The following is a 13,122-nucleotide window of genomic DNA, read 5'->3' as shown; positions in this document are numbered from 1 at the left end:
CCCTTTGAGTCACTCCTCGATGGCTCATTCACCCAGCTGCCAGCATTGCTCCATGGCAGCCCTGCTGCAGGCTGAGGAATGTCTCTTATCCCCTCTCTGTGCCAGCCCTGGGCTCCACAGGCTGTGGGCAGCGCTCCAGGAGCTCAGAGGAGAGGAGGCAGGAAGAGTGATACCTACAGCCCAACCTGCCCCTGGGCTGAAAGCTGGAGGCTTCAAAATGTTGAGAATTCAGCCTTTTTTTCCTCTCGAAGTGATGCAGTGTGTAGAGAGGCCAGAGGGAGCCCATCCCTTGTGCATCTTCAGATGCTGCTCTTGGGTTCTGTGCTGGAGGAGTCCAGGAAGCTGGGCTCGGGTGGCCTGGCCTGAGCTCACCACCCTGGAACCACCGGGCTTGCAGGTGTGGGGTTTGTCCCCCTCGGGCCTTTCCAGCCAACTGAAATCAAGCACTTTGTTTAAGATGGCTTCAATGTTGTTGATGGAGACTTTCATTCCTTCCCCTCACTTCAGGAGGCTCTAAAGCCTCTCTACAGGGAGCATCTGAGCCCCACCTCCATGGAGCATCCCAGTGAATGAATTCCACAAACTGGAGCTGCTCTTGGTTCCAAAAGAGGTGGAGAACCCCAAACCTCTTGCAGCATGTTCATTCCAAGTGTTGGCTTTCCTTGAGCGTTCAGGCTTTTTGGGACAATCCTTGTGCAGTTCTGTCTCACTGAACTTCCAGCCCATCTGGGTCATAAGCTGCCTGTACTTTCTTGGTCAGGGTTTTCTGTAGTGACCCAGAAGCTCCCTGGTGTAACCCCCTGCTCTCTCCATCGTTAAGAGGAAGCACCATGTTTCTCTTACTCCACTAAGGTTTGAGCAGAGCAGCCCTATGAGACAGCTGGTCCCCATGTAGCTGTTTGCTCTCCTTCATCCCTATCATCCCGTCTGGAACTCTTGGCTCTGTGGGACATGCCCTAGTGAGCTTTCGGCTCTGGCTATTGCCAAAGTGCAGATGGATTTGGCAAGAGAAAACCGGCATCTTTGTCATGCTTGCCATCAAGCTCCTGTGAAGGCTCTGAAGGGGTACACCACGGGGCTGGCACAGAGCGCCCCGAGTGCCCAAACTGCGCTTTCAGACGTGTTTTAGTGAAGCTCAAGCACTTGTAGGTGTTGGTACGGAGCTGGCGCGGGCACGGCTGCCGGCGTGGGCTCTGCTCCTCCCTGTCTCTCGCTCCCAGCTGTCCTGCTCCGGTGAGGACAAGGTAGAAGCCGCAGCTCAGGCGTTCTGGACCGTGCTGGGTTTTCCTTTCTGTTGATGTCTACATCAGACCCGAGTCTGTTCTGGTGATGTTCCTGTTCCTGCTCATTCTGTGTCCGCTCTGTGCGTGCACCGTGTAACGAATGTATGTAAGCAGCGGGACGCGGGCGGGCTGGCAGCCGCGGTGTGATGCCAACCCGTGGCTGTTGTCATGTTTCTCGCGCTGGGGGTGAAGCCGTGAGCTTTCCTGATGTTCTTGGTTGTTCTGAGGGGCTCCCTCGTTCCAGAGGACTGTACCGGATGCTCCTGCTCTGTGATAAAAGCATCGTCTGTGCTGTGCCGGCTCTGCCTGCTTCCTGCCGCCGAGCCGCGCGGGGGCTGAAACGGAGCGAGGAAGGAGGGGGAGGAGCGGCCCCGCTTGGCTCCGCCCCGCCGCTGGCCTAAGCCCCGGCCGCAGCTGGGCTCGGGGCTGGCCGGGAGCTGCTGAGGGCCGCGGGGCGGAGCTGTCGCCGCCGCCGCCGATGGGCTCTAGGTCGCCCAGCCCGGCGCGGCGGTACCGGGAGCGGGGCCGGGAGCGCTCCGGCAGCCGGGGGAAGCGGCGGCGGCGCAGCCGGAGCGGGGGTCGCCGGCGGGAGCCGAGCTCGGGGTGAGCGTGGACCGGGGGGAGATGGGGCGGGGCGGGCCCGGCTCTGTGCAGCGGGGCCCGGCGCGGAAGGAAGGCCCGGCGCAGGCCGGGGGTAGGCCGCGGCGGGGCCGGGGCTAGGCCGCGGCGGGGAGTGAGGCCCCGCGGGGCCCTGGGGTGGGCTCCGGTGCCCCCGGGCCGGTGGGCGCCTCGCAGAGCCTCGGCCGTGGCACAGAACGAGCCCGTTCGGGGCTGAAGGTGCGGCCGGTGCCGCGGAACGAGCGCCCTGGAGCTTTCTCGGGGCTCTGGCGCGGCCGCAGCGGGGAGCGGCGGTCCCCGCGCCCGCGCTCCCCGGCGCAGAGCAGGAGCCGTGTCCCCAGCGCCCCTTCCCCCGCCGCAGCCCCGAGTCTGGCGATGAGCGGCAGAGATGGAAGCAGAGCAAGAGCAGAAGCCGGGACCAGCGCCGCAGCAGCCGCAGGAGGCACCGCTCGCACTCCCGGGGCCGCTCCTCCGGGTCGAGCTCCGAGCGTGAGCGGGACCGGAGGAGAGCCCGGAGCAGGGAGCGGAGGAGGAGGGACGGCTCCAAGTCTTCCGTGTCCTCTGTCAGCTCCCCCTCCCCATCGCGCTGCCGGGGCCGGGAGGAGATGGGGCAGCAGCTGAGCCTCCAGGAGCGCCTGAGGCTGAAGGAGGAGAAGAAGAAGCAGGCTGCGCTCATGAAAGCCCTGGAGACACCCGAGGAGAAGCGGGCTCGGCGGCTGGCCAAGAAGGAGGCCAAGGAGAGGAAGAAGCGGGAGAAGATGGGATGGGGAGAAGAGTACATGGGTTACACCAACACTGACAATCCCTTCGGGGACAACAATCTGCTGGGCACCTTCATCTGGAGCAAGGTGAGCTCCTCAGTGCCCGTGTGTTGCTGCTCAAGGGAGACCGTGCTCCCGTGGCTGCCAAACAACAGGACAGAGGAGCTGTGCATCTTTGAGGGAGCTTTGCTTGAGGTGGGAACCTCTGTAAGGCGAAGAGCAGCTCTGTAAGAGTAAAGCACTGCTCTAGGGCAGCAGACGGGCATTTCTGACAAGCTTGGTGGGGTTTTATCTCCTTTCCTTCTCTTGAGGACTAAGCTAAGGGGTGCAGGGTGAGGAGGTGGGGCAGGGGACAGGAGAGGGACCTGGACCTACTGCGTGCTGCAGGCCGAGAGCTGAGCAGTATTCATCAGTGTGTTAGTGCTCATGCTTCACTGAGGGGCTTCAGGAGTGGGATTTTAAGGGACTGGGGGACCTTTGACAGGATCACAGCTCGCTGGAGCAGTGGAAGCAGGTGGATGTGATGGGATTTGCTAGCTGGTTGGGGCTGTAGAAGTCACTGGGTTTCATGGCTGCCCTTGGCCGCTCCTTTTCAGGCACTGGAAAAGAAAGGAATCAGTCACTTGGATGAAAAGGACCTGAAGGAGAGAAACAAGCGAATCCAGGAGGACAATCGCCTAGAGCTGCAGAAGGTGGGGTCAGATGCCTCTTCCCTCAAACCATCCAGCTGAGAACCCTGTGGCTAGGCCAGTTCTCACCTGAAAAATTGCCCTTGTTCTTCTCATTAGGGGTGCCCACAGGATGCAGGACTGGGGGGGGTGCACAGTAGATTTCTGCTATTCCATGTTGAGAAGGCTCTTCTCATGGGGTTCGGTCCAGCTTTGAGGTGCTGCGGAGGACGAGCGCCAGGTCACAGCACCAAGGTGCGGGGTTGTGTCCACAGCGGCCTCACGTCTCCCTCTGCCCTGGCAGGTGAAGCAGCTGCGTCTGGAGCGAGAGCGGGAGAAGGCGATGCGTGAGCAGGAGCTGGAGATGCTGCAGCGGGAGAAGGAGGCGGAGCACTTCAAAACCTGGGAGGAGCAGGAGGACAACTTCCACCTGCAGCAGGCCAAGCTGCGGTAGATGTGCGGCTCCGGGGGACAGGCCCAGCAGGGAGCAGGGAGTGGCAGGCACTGATGGCTGTCTCTTTCCTTTAGGTCCAAGATCCGGATTCGGGATGGGAGAGCAAAGCCTATTGACCTTCTGGCCAAGTACATCAGCGCAGAGGATGACGATCTGGCTGTGGAGATGCACGAGCCCTACACCTTCCTGAACGGCCTGACTGTCTCTGACATGGAGGATCTGGTGGAGGACATCCAGGTACCTACTAGCTCTGCCACCACTGTGCTCAAGGCTTCTCCCCCTACAGCTCTGCTTCCCTACCTGTGGTGTGGACCAGGAGCCTGATGCCCTGCTTGTCTTCTGCCTGCAGGTTTACATGGAGTTGGAGCAAGGGAAGAATGTGGACTTCTGGAGGGACATGACCATCATCACGGAGGATGAGATAGCCAAGCTCCGCAAACTGGAGGCCTCTGGGAAAGGAGGACCAGGTAAGTGGGAGGGCAGAGCCTGGTGTGGGTGTCAAGAGGGGATGTGAGTGGTGGGTTGTAGGGTCTGCTGTGTGCGCTGGGGCTCAGAGGAGCAATCTGGGATCTGCTGGATGAAGGCTGTGGATCTGCTTCAGGCCTTGTTGAAAGCAGGTTGGGCACCCTGAGACCTGATTGCCCTTGTCTGTGTGTCCAGGAGAGCGTCGGGATGGCGTCAATGCCTCGGTCAGCTCCGATGTGCAGTCCGTGTTCAAGGGGAAGACATACAACCAGCTGCAAGTGCTGTACCAGGGCATTGAGAGCAAGATCCGGGCAGGAGGCCCCAACCTGGACATTGGGTACTGGGAGAGTCTGCTGCAGCAGCTGAAGGCTTACATGGCTCGGGCCAGGTAAGAGCCAGGGGCTGCCCCTTGGCCAAGGCTTTGGGAAGGGGCAGCACAGACCCTGCTGTGAGCAGAGCTGGCAGGGGGACACAAACCCAAAATCACTACTGGAGGGGTTTTACATTTTCCTGAGTGGTAGCTTGTGCCAAGAGGGGAGAAGAGCTGGGGATAGTCCCTTCTGCAGCAGCAATGTTTACAGTGAGGTCTCCAAGAGGGAATCAAACTGAAGGGTGGTGCAGCCACAGACCTTATAAACCTCAGCAGATTTCCAGCTGACGTGGTGGTGTCAGAACTCTAGGAAATGTGGGCACGAGGGGGTTCTGCTGGGTGGGACCTGACAGCTCCTCTCGTCCTCGCAGGCTGCGGGAGCGGCACCAGGATGTGCTGCGCCAGAAGCTGTACAAGTTGAAGCAGGAGCAGGGTGTGGAGAGTGAACCACTCTTTCCTATCATCAAGCAGGAGCTGGCCTCCCCCAGCGACAGGTAGGAAGCCCTTCCTATGGGCAGCATCTAAGGCTCTCCCATGGGACACCCAAGGCAGAAGATGCAGCCTTGTTCTCCTGTCCTTTGGTAGACGGACCTCAGGTGAGCACAGAACAAGGGTACCATCCCCGTCCCAGTCCTCTCTTCTCTCTTCCTTGCAGGCTAGATCCAGAGGAGATGGTACAGCCAGGGCCGTCCTCAGAGCCAGAGGCTGAGCAGGATTCAGAGGCCAAGGGAGAGGCTGTGCTGATGGAGGAGGACCTGATCCAGCAGAGCCTGGATGACTACGATGCAGGGAAGTACAGCCCCCGGCTGCTGAGCACCAACGAGCTGCCCTTCGATGCCCATGTGCTGGAGGCCGAGGAGGACACTCATCGCCTGCTGCTCCTGCGTCAGCAGCTGCAGGTCACAGGTAGGAGCCCCTGTGCTTGCCAACATGTGCTTCAGGGTGCAGGACTAGAGGGGGAACAGACTGAGATGAGATCTTAGGCAGATGGGGCTTGGAGCAAGCTGCTCTAGTGGAAGGTGTCCCTGCCCATGGCAAGGGGTGGGCTAGATGAGCTTTGAGGTCCCTTCCAACCCAAACCATTCCATGATGCTGTGACCAATTGTTACCTCTACTTCCTGTAGGTGATGCCACCGAGAGCACTGATGACATCTTCTTCCGTAAGGCTAAGGAGGGGATGGGTGCAGATGAAGCACAGTTCAGTGTGGAGATGCCCCTCACAGGCAAAGCTTATCTCTGGGCTGACAAGTACCGGCCCCGCAAGCCCCGCTTCTTCAACCGGGTGCACACAGGCTTCGAGTGGAACAAGTACAACCAGACCCACTATGACTTTGACAATCCTCCTCCCAAGATCGTGCAGGGCTACAAGTTCAACATCTTCTACCCCGACCTCATTGACAAGCGCTCGACGCCCGAGTACTTCCTGGAGGCCTGTCAGGACAACAAGGACTTTGCCATCCTGCGCTTCCACGCTGGGCCCCCCTATGAGGATATCGCCTTCAAGATCGTCAACCGCGAGTGGGAGTACTCCCACCGGCACGGCTTCCGCTGCCAGTTTGCTAATGGGATCTTCCAGCTGTGGTTCCACTTCAAGCGGTACCGTTATCGCAGATGAGGAGCTGCCCCACTCACCTCCAGAGCCCTGGCACAAGGGGCTCTCGCTCCCAATCACATGCACTGCCCCACAGCCATCCCCAAGGCGTGGCCCAGCACAGGGCCTGTTCCTGAGGGATTTCCCTGTCCTTGCTTTTATCCTGAGGGACCCTGAGACTTTGGTACCAATAAATAGGGGTTGTTTAAGCAGTGTGTTGCTGGGTGTGGGCGCCCCATGCTGCTCACTCCTGTCCTGCACGTCCCCACCAGCCAGTACCACACTGGGCCAGCACTGGGAGCTCTTCTGGTTGCTGGGTAGTGCTTGAGGGTGTCCCCATGCACATCTTCAGGGTCTGTCACCTCTTTCCTTCTGCTGTCACCCTGGAGTGCCTGGTCCAGCCCCATGCACTCTCCTTGCCCCCAGTGTCCCCTTCCCAGCCCCACACACTCCCATTGCTGGTGCCAGACCAGATGTTCCCCAGCTGCAGCCACCCTTGCTCCTCCCCAGATGGATCCCTGGGCCCATCACCCTCCTGGCCAGCCCTGTTTCTGGCACATTCCACCCTGGGATCTGGTTTCCCCGGGCTGGGAGAGCCACCACCCCCTCCTGACCCTGGTCGTGGGATGAAGGTTCAGTGGCTGTGAGGCGCCTGCCTTGGCAGGGAGGAGGAGAGGGTGGTGGATGGGACATCTCCTTACAGGGGAAAATCTACCCTGCGGTCCCTCCCACCCGGTGCCTCAGCAGCTCCGGGCTGCCCCGGCCTGAGCTTGGGTGTTCCTGAGAGCCTCAACCATCGCTCAGGGGTATTGGGCGCCTTCAAGGCTGAGCTGGGACTTGCTGGTATTGGTCCCTCCTGGTGCTGGCCTGGGACACAGCCAATGCTCAGGAGTCACCCCACATGGCCCCGTCCCCAGCAGCTTCTGAACCTGGCGGGTGCTGAAGCCAGAATGATGCCGGAATGTGAGGAAACCTCGTCTTGGCCATGAACTGCTGCAGCAAGGCTGTTTCCTCCCCGCAGGCAGCCTCGCTGCATCCTGCTCCCTGCTACGGCCCCACAGCCAAGGGACTTGCTGGGGACCCCCAGCACTGGGGCAGAGCCAGCCTTGCTGTTGGGGGGCTCCCTGCACTCAGGGTCTGCCCCACAGCTGTCATCTCCCCCCAGAGCTCAGGAGGACTGCCCCGTCCTGCTGTTCTCAGCGCCACTGGCCGCATCCAGCCATGCCCAGGCCATGGGAGCTGGTGCTCAGGGGGGTCCCATGCCTGCTGCAGCCCCCCCCCCATCATGCCAGGGCTCAGCGGCAGGGGTGTGGGGAGCCCCAAGAGCCTTACACCCACACGTGCTTGTCCCATCTGCATCTCCATCCCCATCCTGCCGGACATCCCTGGGGCTGGGTAACATCCCCGGCATCTCCTTCCTGTGAGTTATTTAAAGCTCAGCACTGGGGGTGCAGGAAGCGTGTGAAGGCTCAGCCAGGGCTGGCCTGGGAGGAAATAGGGAAGAACCCCAAAGGCAGTGGCTGGAGCTCTCCCTCCTTCACTGCCTGCCCCCCCGGGCACACGCACCCATGGGCCTGACAGGTGCTGGTCCGTAGGGTGCCCAGTATCACCCATGGGCTCGATGGGTGCTGGTCCATGGTGTGCACGGTGTCACCCAGAGGCTCGATGGGTGCTGGTCCATGGTGTGCCCGGTGTCACCCATGGGCTCGATGGGTGCTGGTTCATGGTGTGCGTGGTGTCACCCATGGGCTCGATGGGTGCTGGTCCATGGTGTGCCCGGTGTCACCCAGGGGCTCGATGGGTGCTGGTCCATGGTGTGCCCGGTGTCACCCAGGGGCTCGATGGGTGCTGGTCCGCGGGTCCCGCCCGCCAGCGCCGCCCCCCCCGCTCCATCCTCCGAACGCAGGAATCCGTCTCGGGTAAACAAATGAGTAAAGCGGGGCCGAGCCGGGCGCTGCTGAGCGCGGCCGGGACCGCGGCGCCGGGGTTGCAGCGCTGCTCGGCCGCGGGGCAGGTGAGAGTCGGGGCCGGGGGATGCTGCGGGGACCGGGGCGGGGCGGGGGGACCCGGGGTGCGCGGGGAGGAGCTGAGTGGGTCCCAGCGGCAGCGGCGGGGGCGGATGCGTCCGGGTGGACGGAGCGGGGATGGGCACACAGGAGCTAGGACGCAGGAACGGAGGGACTCCGGTGGACGCGGTGGGGGCCGGGACTGCAGGGAGACCTGGAGACCCCCCGGGGGTGACAGGGACGGGCGGTGCCCACCCCGCGCTTTGTGCCTGTCCGTACTCTGGGCCGGGTGTCCGGGGCTGACATGTCCCAAGCTTCCCCCCAGCACCGGCCACCCCCACGTCGGGGCGGACCCTGCCCGGCCCCCTTGCTATGGGCCACAGCCACCGAGCCTGGCAGGGATTGCTGCTGCTCCTGTGTCACCGCTCCACATCGGTGTCCCTGTCTTGCATGTCCCAGGGGTGTCCCCGCTCCAGGCCAGCCCAGGACCCCAGCAGTGGGTCCCCTTGATGGCTGTGGGTCCAGGGAAGGATGCAGGAGCCCTGCTGGGTTCCTGTCCACATGGTGTGGCTGTTATCCCATCCTTATCTCATCATCATCCCAGCTGATGTCCTCAAACTGATCCGCCACCCAGAGAGCACCATCCTGGGGGTGGTGGGTGCTGGGACCATCCCTGTGCCCAGCGGTGCCCTGTGGGATCACCTGCAGGAGGGACATCTGCTGGAAGGGCAATGGGGGTCTCCCTGTGGTGTCCCCTTGCCCAGAAACCTCCCTTCTCAGCGCCCCCCACCCCCTGCCTGAGGAACCGGGGAAGTGATGGGCTGGGAACGCTGATAAGGAGCAGCTGCCTGTGCTCCCGCTCCGCCTCCTGCCTTCCCCTCCCTGAGCTCGGATGTGGCCAAGGGCAGGAAGTGGGGCCTGGGCATCCCATGGGGCATCTCCATGATGCCAACTCTAAGCCCTGTTAATACCCGCACCTCTGCATCCAGCACCTCCCACCCCTCAGCTGCTCCTCTCTGCTGGGATTTCACCCCTTTGCCTTCATCCGCAGGAGCTCCCTGGAAGAGGGTTTGGCCAGATCCAGTAACCTCAAAGCCACGTGCAGGCTCAGGGCATCTCCTCCACAGGACGGTGAGTGAGGATCCCCCCATCCCACGTGAACCCCACCCAATGAGTGCCTCTGCTCTGATGTGTGTGAGGCAGCGGCTGAATGGCCCCTCTTTAATGCCTTATCCCCTCTAAGAGCTGCACAGTTCCAAGGCAGCTCTGCCCAGGGCAGCACACGAATGCTCAACCCTTGAGCCCACCCTAGCATCGTGCCCAGTCCTTGGCCTGTGGTGTCCCTGCTGTCCCTAGCTCTGCTGGCAATGAGAGTCCAGATCACGGAAGCTCCAAGGCAGGAGGGAAGAGGATGTGGGTGATGGTGGGGTTTGGGATGTGTAGTGTGGAGCTGGCACTGTGGGGAGAGGGGTGACATCCTGCCACACAGTGACCGTGCACCCAAACAGAGGTCGTGGTGTGCCAAGGCACAGCCTTGGGAGCCCAGAGCATCCCATGGCTGTGAGTCCACAGGTGATGGAGGCAGCTGGGCAGCATCGTCCCATGGGTCCTGATCCCCAACCAGTGCAGGAACCACCCTGGGGTTGGGAGGATGCAAGACATGCTTGGGGACAGCACCCAGGCACGTCAGGGGACACCTGGAGTGGGACCTCTGAGCTGGGGCATTACCGTGGGGATCCCAGTGGGATGCAGGAAAGGCTGGTGGGCCCTCAGGGACCTGGATCTGTCTCACTGAGGCTTCACCATGTGCCTCAAGGGGACTGATGCCTTTGGGGCCACTGCAGCCATGGGCGGGGGGGGGACCAGAGCAAACAAACAGCACAAGTTTTCACTCTTGTCTCATGGAAAAAGCCGGGGCAGTGAATCACCGCCATGCTCTGCCAGCAGGACCGGGACAGGGATGGGGACGTGTCCCACTCTCACTCCCTTCCCTGCTCCCCAGTGGCCATTAAGGGTAAGAAGCTGTGGCTGCCCCATCCCTGGCAGTGCTCAAGGCCAGGTTGGACACAGGGGCTTGGAGCAAGCTGCTCCAGTGGAAGGGGTCCCTGCCTGTGGCAGGGGCTGGAACTGGTGGAGCTTTAAGGTTCCCTTCCAACCCAAACCAGGCTGGGATCCTGTGTGGACAGAGGGCAGAGACCAGGGCCACCCTGCACAAGGAGCGTGACATTCCACAGACGTGACAGGTAGGGGCAAAACCGAGCATCCCATGGGGGGCACCAGGCTGGGTATGGTGGGGGGACGGGGGACAGGAACATCCAGAGCCTGGAGAAAAGGGTCCCAGGAGGACGGGGGTGTCTGGTCCGAGTCTGATCCCAGGGGTGGGCACCCATTCCCCATTCCCGGAGCTGCCGATGCTGTGATCCCAGCACCCGCTGCGTTTGGTTAGAGCCTTGAGGCAGCAGCGCCCATGGCTCGGGGCCCGGGACTGTTAATCCTGACCAGCTGCACCCCACGCTGTGCCAACCCCATGGTGCTGGTGAGTGTCCCCTCACTACAGCCCCACATCTGCTGCCCTGAGCGGGTGCTGGGTAGGTTTGACCATGGGGGAGCAGCCCCAAACCCCCACCTTGTTTCTGTCCCTGAGACCCCTCTTGGCACACTCTTGGGGTGTCCCCAGCACCAGAGGGACGTGCAGCTGTTGGAGTGAGTCCAGAGGAGGCCACGGAGCTGCTGCAAGGGCTGGAGCAGCTCTGCTCTGGAGCCAGGCTGGGAGAGCTGGGCTGGGGCAGCCTGGAGAAGAGAAGGCTCCTGAAGGGGAGACCTGAGAGCAGCTCCAGTGCCTAAAGGGGCTGCAGGGAACCTGGAGAGGGGCTTGGGACAAGGGCCTGTAGGGACAGGCCAAGGGGAATGGCTTGAACCTGCCAGAGGGGAGACTGAGATGAGCTCTTAGGCAGAAGCTCTTCCCTGGGAGGGTGCTGAGGCGCTGGCACAGGGTGCCCAGAGAAGCTGTGGCTGCCCCATCCCTGGCAGTGCTCAAGGCCAGGTTGGACACAGGGGCTTGGAGCAAGCTGCTCCAGTGGAAGGGGTCCCTGCCCGTGGAGGTGTTGGAGCTGGAGGAGCTTTAAGGTCCCGTCAACCCAAACCAGTCGGGGATTCTGTGATTGTCCTCACAGGGCAAGGCAGGACCAGTGCCAGCACTGGTGGGACACACACGCCATAGAGCCAAGCCAGGAGTACACCTGATGGGGTGGGTGGACATGGATCCCTCCAATGGCAGCCGGTTGGATGCGTGCTTTGGGGTGTTCAACACTAGTGACGGGCATGACTCTGCACAGAGCAGCATCACCTCGCCCTGGTTCTCCACCACCTTCGGCCTCATCGGCCTCGGCTCCAACCTCTTCGCCCTCTGTGTCCTGCTCAGCTCCTCCCGCAAGCTCTCCAGCCAGGCCCGCTCCTCCTTCCTTGTCTTCCTCTGTGGGCTGGTGGTCACAGACTTCATGGGGCTGCTGGTGACTGCCTCGGTCATCATCCCCTACCACTTCATCAAATTCGCCTGGGTGAAGGTGGACCCCGGCTGCCACCTCTGCAACTTCCTTGGCTTTTCCATGGTCTTCTTCGGGCAGTGCCCGCTGCTGCTGGGGGCCACCATGGCAGGAGAGAGGTTCTTCGGCATCAACCGCCCCTTCTCCCGCTCCACCAGCGTCTCGAAGCGCCGCGCCTGGTCCATCGTGGGGCTGGTGTGGGGCTTCTCCTGCCTGCTGGGGCTTCTGCCGGTGCTGGGGCTGGGCCGGTACACGCTGCAGTACCCCGGCTCCTGGTGCTTCCTCACCCTCCTGCCTGACACCGGGGACATCATCTTCTGCCTGCTCTTCGCTCTGCTGGGCATCTTCTCTGTGCTGCTGTCCTTTGTCTTCAACACGGTGAGCGTGGTGACACTCTGCCGCGTCTACCATGACCGGGAGTCAGTGCAGCGGCGCCGGGACAGTGAGGTGGAGATGATGGTGCAGCTCGTGGGCATCATGATCATCGCCACCATCTGCTGGATGCCCCTGCTGGTGAGGACCTGGGTTCACCCCCCTCACTCTCCTGGGGGGGTTTGGGTCTTCATTTTCCCACCCCCACCGTGTCCCTTTTGAGCCTCGGTTTCCCTCCATGCTCCTCCTGGTGATGTCCCAGGTTTGGGGGTGTTCTCCTGGTGATGCCCTGAGACTTGGTGTCCCTCTGGCACTGCTCTGTCTGTTGGGCCTGGATGATGGGCTCTGGGGCTCAGTATCCCACACAGGCAGAGCAGGGCCCCCAGACCAGCCCAGGATCTCTCTGCAACAGGCTCAATGCCCAGCCTGGACCCTCCTCATCTCCCTGACCCCAAACCACCCCCCAAACCACCAGATTCCCCCCACTGACACCTTTTCCCCTTCTCCCAGGTCTTCATCGTGCAGATGGTGCTGCAGCAGCTGCCAGCCAAGGGCCAGCTCCAGACACTGCCCATGGAAACGCAGAAGATGCTACTCATCTACATCCGCATGGTCACCTGGAACCAGATCCTGGACCCCTGGGTCTACATCCTCTTCCGCCGGGCCGTGCTGCAGCGCATCTACCCCGGACTGCGGCCTCGGCCCTCCATCGCCTCCCTCTACCCCGTCTTCAACCTCTCCCTACGCCGTAAGCTCACACCCAGCTCTGTCCTGCAGTAGTGGCCCCATGTGGGGACAGGAGAAGCTGCCTCCACCCTAGGGTAACCAACTGTCCCCATCATCCACACCCATAGGTGCTCATCACCACCCAATACCCAAAGGGGGGCAGGAGGTGTGAGGCTGCTCCCCCACCTTGTCCCCATCCACACAAGACCCCCAATAAAGCAGCTCTGTGCTCACTTGGGTGGACACAGAAAGAGGAACAGGCCCTG

At 61.9% G+C, this 13,122-nt stretch overlaps 2 protein-coding genes across 8 annotated transcripts; both read left to right on the top strand.

The window, feature by feature from the left end:
• The first annotated feature begins 1,702 nt into the window (after positions 1 to 1,702).
• On the top strand, positions 1,703 to 6,419 carry CACTIN (cactin, spliceosome C complex subunit). Of its 2 annotated transcripts, none has more exons than XM_065699873.1 (10): positions 1,703 to 1,886; positions 2,263 to 2,749; positions 3,259 to 3,354; positions 3,635 to 3,780; positions 3,859 to 4,021; positions 4,134 to 4,251; positions 4,445 to 4,637; positions 4,991 to 5,113; positions 5,275 to 5,525; positions 5,744 to 6,419. In XM_065699873.1, exons 1-10 carry the CDS (start codon positions 1,762 to 1,764, stop codon positions 6,232 to 6,234), a joined length of 2,193 nt encoding a protein of 730 aa, XP_065555945.1. In that variant the 5' UTR covers positions 1,703 to 1,761; the 3' UTR covers positions 6,235 to 6,419. The 2 variants fall into 2 exon arrangements, with proteins under 2 accessions (XP_065555945.1, XP_065555944.1); XM_065699872.1 differs by having other exon boundaries at positions 5,251 to 5,525.
• Positions 6,420 to 8,087: 1,668 nt separating this feature from the next.
• On the top strand, positions 8,088 to 13,118 carry TBXA2R (thromboxane A2 receptor). 6 transcript variants are annotated; one of them, XM_065699884.1, is made up of 6 exons: positions 8,088 to 8,224; positions 9,268 to 9,347; positions 10,164 to 10,230; positions 10,382 to 10,459; positions 11,390 to 12,271; positions 12,641 to 13,118. In XM_065699884.1, exons 5-6 carry the CDS (start codon positions 11,459 to 11,461, stop codon positions 12,908 to 12,910), a joined length of 1,083 nt encoding a protein of 360 aa, XP_065555956.1. In that variant the 5' UTR covers positions 8,088 to 8,224; positions 9,268 to 9,347; positions 10,164 to 10,230; positions 10,382 to 10,459; positions 11,390 to 11,458; the 3' UTR covers positions 12,911 to 13,118. The 6 variants fall into 6 exon arrangements, with proteins under 6 accessions (XP_065555956.1, XP_065555954.1, XP_065555952.1 ...); XM_065699882.1 differs by having other exon boundaries at positions 10,128 to 10,230; XM_065699880.1 differs by lacking the exon at positions 10,164 to 10,230.
• The last annotated feature ends 4 nt before the right edge of the window (positions 13,119 to 13,122 follow it).

The sequence above is a fragment of the Lathamus discolor genome, chromosome 21, assembly GCF_037157495.1.
Source record: "Lathamus discolor isolate bLatDis1 chromosome 21, bLatDis1.hap1, whole genome shotgun sequence".
In the NCBI taxonomy this organism is placed as follows: Eukaryota; Metazoa; Chordata; class Aves; order Psittaciformes; family Psittacidae; genus Lathamus; species Lathamus discolor.
Note: the sequence above shows the minus strand (reverse complement) of the source record. Positions and strands in the feature narration are given on the sequence as shown.

Excerpts from the sequence above, each read along its gene's own strand:
- CACTIN (XM_065699872.1), top strand. The coding sequence starts at position 1,762 with ATGGGCTCTAGGTCGCCCAGCCCGGCGCGGCGGTACCGGGAGCGGGGC. Across the intron at positions 3,781-3,858 it reads CTGCAGCAGGCCAAGCTGCG|GTCCAAGATCCGGATTCGGG; the intron begins GTAGATGTGCGG and ends TCTTTCCTTTAG. Across the intron at positions 4,638-4,990 it reads GCTTACATGGCTCGGGCCAG|GCTGCGGGAGCGGCACCAGG; the intron begins GTAAGAGCCAGG and ends TCGTCCTCGCAG.
- TBXA2R (XM_065699880.1), top strand. The coding sequence starts at position 11,459 with ATGGGGTGGGTGGACATGGATCCCTCCAATGGCAGCCGGTTGGATGCG. Across the intron at positions 12,272-12,640 it reads TCTGCTGGATGCCCCTGCTG|GTCTTCATCGTGCAGATGGT; the intron begins GTGAGGACCTGG and ends CCCTTCTCCCAG.